The following is a 6,078-nucleotide window of genomic DNA, read 5'->3' as shown; positions in this document are numbered from 1 at the left end:
GCTAGGACTCCGGGGGAATTCTCACCTAAATCCCCCCAGGAACGCTCCTGGGGGGACTAGGGAACTCAACCCCTATCCCAGCCAAACTCACTTTCTCCCCTTCGCCCGGGGAGAAAGTTCCGAGCCGCAAAACAGCTGATCCGCGCTGTTTTGACGGCTTTGACGCAGTCCCGGGCCGGAGGCTCAGGAAAAAGCCTCCGTCGGCGGCGCCTCGCCACAGGAAGTCCTTCCATAGCTTTTTTTAAACACAGTCTATCTATAGAGGCAACTTCTTAGTCCATTTTCAAAAATATCCTTCAATTTGTCCAATGTTAAAATATTTTGGTCCTTCTGTATTAGTAAGTCAAATTTAACTGTTCTTCTCCTTTCATTGTAATCTTTAGTTTCTTATTCTCTCTAGTGGAAAAATCCCATCCTATCATGTTATTTTTAAAGTATTCAAAACAAAAGCACTTTTCCACAGAAAGAATTCGTATAATTAATTCCAAAACCTTATTTCAAATCCATCTGCACTTGATATTTTGGTATCTTTCCAAAATAAAATTTGTTTTGTTGTTTATCCCAAAAGAAAAAAAAAGAATTAAGTCCTTAAACTTGTAGCTAAACTTCTTTTATTAAGGATTGGAAAAAAAACTCATCTGCTAAAGCAATAGCACTTATATACCGCTTCAGAGTACTTTACAGCATTCTCTGAGCAGTTTATAAATATCAGCATATTTTCCCCAACAATCTGAGTCTTCATCTTACTGACTTTGGAAGGTTAGAAGTCTGAGTCAACCTTGAGCCAGTCAGGATCAAACTCCTGGCTGTGGGCAGAGTTAGCCTGCAATACTGCATTCTAATCACTGTGCCACCACAGTTATAAAATATTTTAATCCAAAAGTTCGTACTGTTGAAAAACAGTTTACAAGCAATTTCTGAAAATGACTGGAGTAGGAAGTATTGGAACCTAGTATTCTTTTGAAAGAACTGACTGAGGTTTGAGCAAGATGGGTGGCTATTCCCTTGTCTCACAGAGTTTAAACCCTTAGGAGACTGCCGTTTTGTATTCTCACAACAGCAGCTGTCTGGAGCATTTGTGGGCAATCTCAAATCATTTCCTTGTCTGGAGAAGAATTACAAAGAGCCAGTCTCTTTGTGGTTCTTCATTCTGCTGCAGTCATCAGCTCCACTTTTAGCGGAACCATCATCAGTTCACCATTTCTTTGTCAGAAGTGTCAAAAGAGCTTACTTTCAAGTAAGTTTCATGCCTGGGGTTGTAGGAGACCCTTAGCTGGAAATTATAAAGAAAAGAACAGTTATAGAATAATTTGTCAAATTCTTAAATATACATCAGTGGGCACAACTCATTGTATAAATTAAATTTATTTCTAGTGCGTAATCAGCAGGGAAATCCAACTGTGAACCTCCAAAATAGCATTCTTTTGCTTATTTGAAAACTAAACATGTATTTTAGCTGAGTTTTCTTTTTAATATTTTGCTATTTCAAAGCAGCAGGCAGAATTAATCAGTGTTCAGTTTGAATCACCCTTTCTCTGCATCCTTCTGATATATCCATATCCTGCTCTGTGCCCACTTCAGCCCCAATGACTTATAGAATGTATCCCACGAACTCACTATACTACTTATGTACAGAGTGATTAGGTACATTGAGGTGCAAACATGCATGTTTAAAGTTATCAGGAAAATTAATTGTGGTCTAAAATTTAATTATATCATTATTAGGTTCCTTGGCAACAAATATATTTGTCACAGTGTCATTTATTCTTATGGGGGTTTTTTGTTTCATTTTTTTGGTAAACCACTCTTAAATTAACCCAAAATGTATCTGAAAGTTTCTTTCTGCAGTCAAATTAAAGTATTACAGGTAATCCCTGAGTTATGAGCGTTCACTTAACATTCATTCAAAGTTATGTGATTAGCGCCCCCTAGTGTTTATGAGCAAATCCCAAAATTACGACTGTTGCAGCACCACAGCAGTCATTCGCCCTTACGAGCAACTGAGTGCAGAGGCTGTGCAATATTCACCCTATTCCTTTCCCCGCTCCCCACAACTGGTTCCGCCTTCCTTCCTGCCGGACGGACTCACTTACCTTGCAAAATCTGTCTCGTCTCTGCTGCGGTTTCTTTCTCTTTGAGGGAGAAGAGAGTCGGCTTGGAAATGCTTTTTGCGCCAATAATGGAAGCTCCCGGGTGCCATAATATTGGCGAGTTCAAACACAAATTCTCTGCAAAAGAGATCATGCCCCTCGGAAGCTTCCATTCTCTGGGGAGGGAGTATTTGTTTCATTTGCATGCCTATGGGGGAAAGCATGCAATCGGAGTCGGACAGATGCAGGAACCAATGCTGTCCATGGCCCGGGTGCACTGCTCGTTCACGTGCACCAGCCTTAGTTTGAGGGCAAGAACAAAGTCTTCAACTGAGCGGGGAAGTATTGCGGGGCCAGGTCCCTTGCAACCCCATCCAAGCTGGCAGCAGCGGCAACCACCTGAGCGGTCATGATCCCCCTCCCCAGCCAGCCAGCCACCCACCCCGCCTGACCTAGTCCTTGCCTGGCCGGCCGGCTGGCACAAATCCTCACCACTCTTCTCCTCCTCATCCTCCTCCTCACTCATTGAGCAGCAGCGGCTTGAATTTCTCTGCTCCGAGTGAAAGGAAACGGAGCGCAGAGCGAATTGCTCTCAATAAGGCCAACGCATGCAGCACACCTGCGTCTTCTTGAGAGCAATCCTATTCTGCACCTCTGGTTTCTTCCTTCGGGACGGAGCAAAGAAACTCAAGCTGCTGCTGCTCAAACACTTTTTATCCAAACGCAGACCTGAGAGAGATTGGAAGGTCCATGTGCCTGCAGTGGGACACTTCAGAAACGGAAAGGAATGTGACTGCTTGAAACTCCGGGTGACTCGGGTCTCTGTTTGGATGAAAGGTGTTTGAGCGGCAGGCTTGAGTTTATCTGCTCCATCTGAGTGAAAGGAAATGGAGGCACAGAGCAGGATTGCTCTCAATAAGTCTGGCTCACTCCAGAGACTTGTTTTCGTAGGATTGCTCTCAATAAGAGTGAGGCGTGCTTGGGCTCCATTTTCGCCAGGAAGGGGCTTGAGAAATGGGCTTTTTTTCTGGTGAAAACAAGCCTCTGGAGCGAGCACGCCTCACTCTGTGGCTCAATTCTCACCAGAAGAAGCCATTTCTCAAGCCCTTTCAGGCGAAAATGGAGCCAAAGAGTGAGGCACGCTTGCTCCAGAGGCTTGTTTTCATCAGGAAGGGGTTTGAGAAATGGCTTTTTCTGTCGAAAGCAAGCCTCCGAGCCCTGATGCTGCAGAGTGAGGCAGTGGCAGCCAGAGCAGACCCTTCCCTGTCTCCTCTCGCTTCTCCAAAGCCTCCCTTCACTAACCTCCTTTCCAGCTCCGTTCTCCGCCATCACGTGCAGGGCAACAAAAGAAGCTTGGGGGACTACCGGTTTTTAAAAAAAAAGTTCAATCAGACCTTCCAACTTTGCGATATCTTTTTTTTTTTTTTTTTTGCGAGAAGTTGGAAAGTTGGATTGATCTTTTTTTTAGTCCCACAAACTTCTTTTGTTGCCCTGCACATGGAGAACAGAGCTGGAAAGGAGGTTAGTGAAGGAATGTGGTTGCCCTGGGGTGGGGGTTAGGATTTGGCATTGTGGATACCCTGGGGTGTGGTGAAGGTTAGGATTTGGCATTGTGGATTGTGCTCTGGTGGGGCTATTCAAAACGCAGGGATTTCCTGCATTTTGAAGCACCCTGTGTGACTCCACAGAAAGGAGTGCTCTGTTTCCTACGCCCCCATTCCAGGCATATGGAGCTTGCAGTCTCTGCCAGATCTCCATCAGAGAGATCTCTGCTCCCTCTGGAGGCTTGTTTTTGATAGGAAAGGGCTTGAGAAATGGCTTTTTCCTACAAAAACTTAGTCAAAGAATGAGGCACGCTCCCTCCAGAGGCTTGTTTTGGCTAGGAAAGGACTTGAGAAATGGCTTTTTCCTGTTAAAACTTAGCCAAAGAGCGAGGCGCTCCATTTCTAACTGTGCATTTGCATGCAGACGGAGCTTCTAGTTCCCCCAAGGTCTCCGTCCTGGTGAAAATTGTTCTGGCAGTGGCGGAAAGGAGTTGGGGGCAGGAGCAAACACCATGGGAGTTCAGGCTCCCCTTCTCTGTAAAAGAAGATTGGTGCCTGAACTCGCGCGATATTACGGGCACCCAGGAGCTCCATCAACTCTCCTCTCCCTCAAAGACAGAAACCACGGCAGAGAGGAGACGGAGCTTTTCAAGGTAAATGAGTCCGGCGCAGCAGAAAGGGAGGGGGAAACATGAGGTATCTTAGTGGGTCGGGGAGGCCTTGGGGTCCTATTCCATCACTAGCCCCCCAATGACCTTCCCCACCCTGATATACCTCACGTGCACTTAACAAGCCGAGTGCGTCTTAACGAGCAAGGGAGTGATCTCATTCAAAGTACGAGATTCACTCTACGAGTTTTCGAGTTACGAGTGGAATGGGCAGGCTCCATTACACTCGTAACTCGAGTACTACTGTGAGTATGGCTGTGAGTATGTAGGGCTAATTAACCAAACAGTATTAGTTGAAGAAAATGTTCCAGAGTTTTAATATGGAGGAGAACAATTATTAAAAGTGTTCTTTTTAAATCAGTTTATAAGCAGCTGTTTGTCAGATTTATTGAAAAAGTATAGAACTCTTCTTCATTGAAACACTTATTAAACTGGTACAAATGATACTATAAAGATTCCTCACAAATAATTTTGGCATGATGTAGACGTTTTTTTGTTCTAGTTTTAAAAGGATAGTAACTGTTTTTTATGAGAGAGAGAGAGAGAGAGATTTTATTTCTTTATTTGATTTTTTTATCCTGCTTTTATTACTTTAAAAGTAACTCAAGTGAATATACTTAATACTTCTTCTTCCACTATTCCCTACATTTTTAATCAAAACAATAATTCTTTTGTTTATATTCTTGATGCCTTGTTCTCTCTCTCACCTCCAGGAAAATGGGGGCTGGGGAGGGCAGCCTACAACAGAGAGTGAGGAAAGGTTTTATTTAAACAAATTACTGTCAGTAGTGATATGGCCAGTAGGGGAAAACAATTCTTGACTAGAAAAGAGTAAAAATACTTTGTCACTAGAATTGGATTAGAATGATCCATATATGAGATGTTTAAATAAGACTTAAATGAATAGTAGATTACTGAATTGGTCAGAAATGTTCGACTTGTATTATCATAAAGTATGATGAAGATAACGATGATGATGTTTTTTTAATGGGTTTTTCATTATTGTTGTTCTAGATCTGTCAGCAGTGGCTCACACAGTGTTTCTGGAATTACATGGACTGGAGAGAGATTTGTCATTATCTTGCCATTTGTATTTTCCTTGGCCCAGATTACCAGATATATATGTGCATATCTGTGTTCAAACATCTTCAGCAAGAGATCCTTCAGCATACCCAGGCTCAGGATCTTCAAGTTTTTCTTAAAGTAATCACTTTTTTTTTTATCTTTCGGCAGGACTGGCCAGTCTTTCCGGGGGCTGGTGGTGCATACATGGTTGCTGAGGGTCTGTGATGGAAAATGGCTGATTTGAGGTTACCCAATTTCCCCCCCCCCCCGGGGTTTGCTCAGTAGATTACGGAAAGCGCTTCTTAAAATCCCATTTGTGTTAACATCCTAGAGATATTTCTGTTTTTTCTTCCTTTAAACCAGTGTTTCTCAACCTTGACAATTTTAAGGCATGTGGACTTCAACTCCCAGAATTCCACAGCCAGCAATGCTGGCTGTGGAATTCTGGGAGTTGAAGTCCACATGCCTTAAAATTGTCAAGGTTGAGAAACACTGCTTTAAACTGGGAAGCTATTGTCTGGTTGCTGTCTTTGGCAATCAGTCCAGAGGGGACTTCAAAAGGCCTGTGAAAAACAGGATGCCCAATTCTCTTTTTATGGTTTACAAAGACTTTGAAATTAGTCATTTGGAGACATCAAAAGCAAATGTTTTATAATGGTAATTTTCAGTTTGTTAATTGTTAATTTGTTCTACCAGGAATGAGTTATAGAC

At 43.0% G+C, this 6,078-nt stretch overlaps 1 protein-coding gene across 1 annotated transcript in view; it reads left to right on the top strand.

The window, feature by feature from the left end:
• The window catches only part of TBC1D32 (TBC1 domain family member 32), a 93,290-nt gene that overhangs the window by 83,476 nt on the left and 3,736 nt on the right, over window positions 1-6,078 (top strand). The window contains exon 32 of the mRNA XM_015819906.1: window positions 5,317-5,505. Within this exon, the coding sequence (XP_015675392.1) occupies window positions 5,317-5,505 (189 nt within the window). The remainder of the gene's footprint in view (window positions 1-5,316; window positions 5,506-6,078) is intronic.

The sequence above is a fragment of the Protobothrops mucrosquamatus genome, unplaced genomic scaffold (genome assembly GCF_001527695.2).
Source record: "Protobothrops mucrosquamatus isolate PMUCROS unplaced genomic scaffold, P.Mucros_1.0 scaffold1016, whole genome shotgun sequence".
Lineage (NCBI taxonomy): Eukaryota > Metazoa > Chordata > Lepidosauria > Squamata > Viperidae > Protobothrops > Protobothrops mucrosquamatus.
The sequence above is the reverse complement of the archived record's forward strand: the minus strand, read 5'-3'. Positions and strand labels throughout refer to the sequence as shown.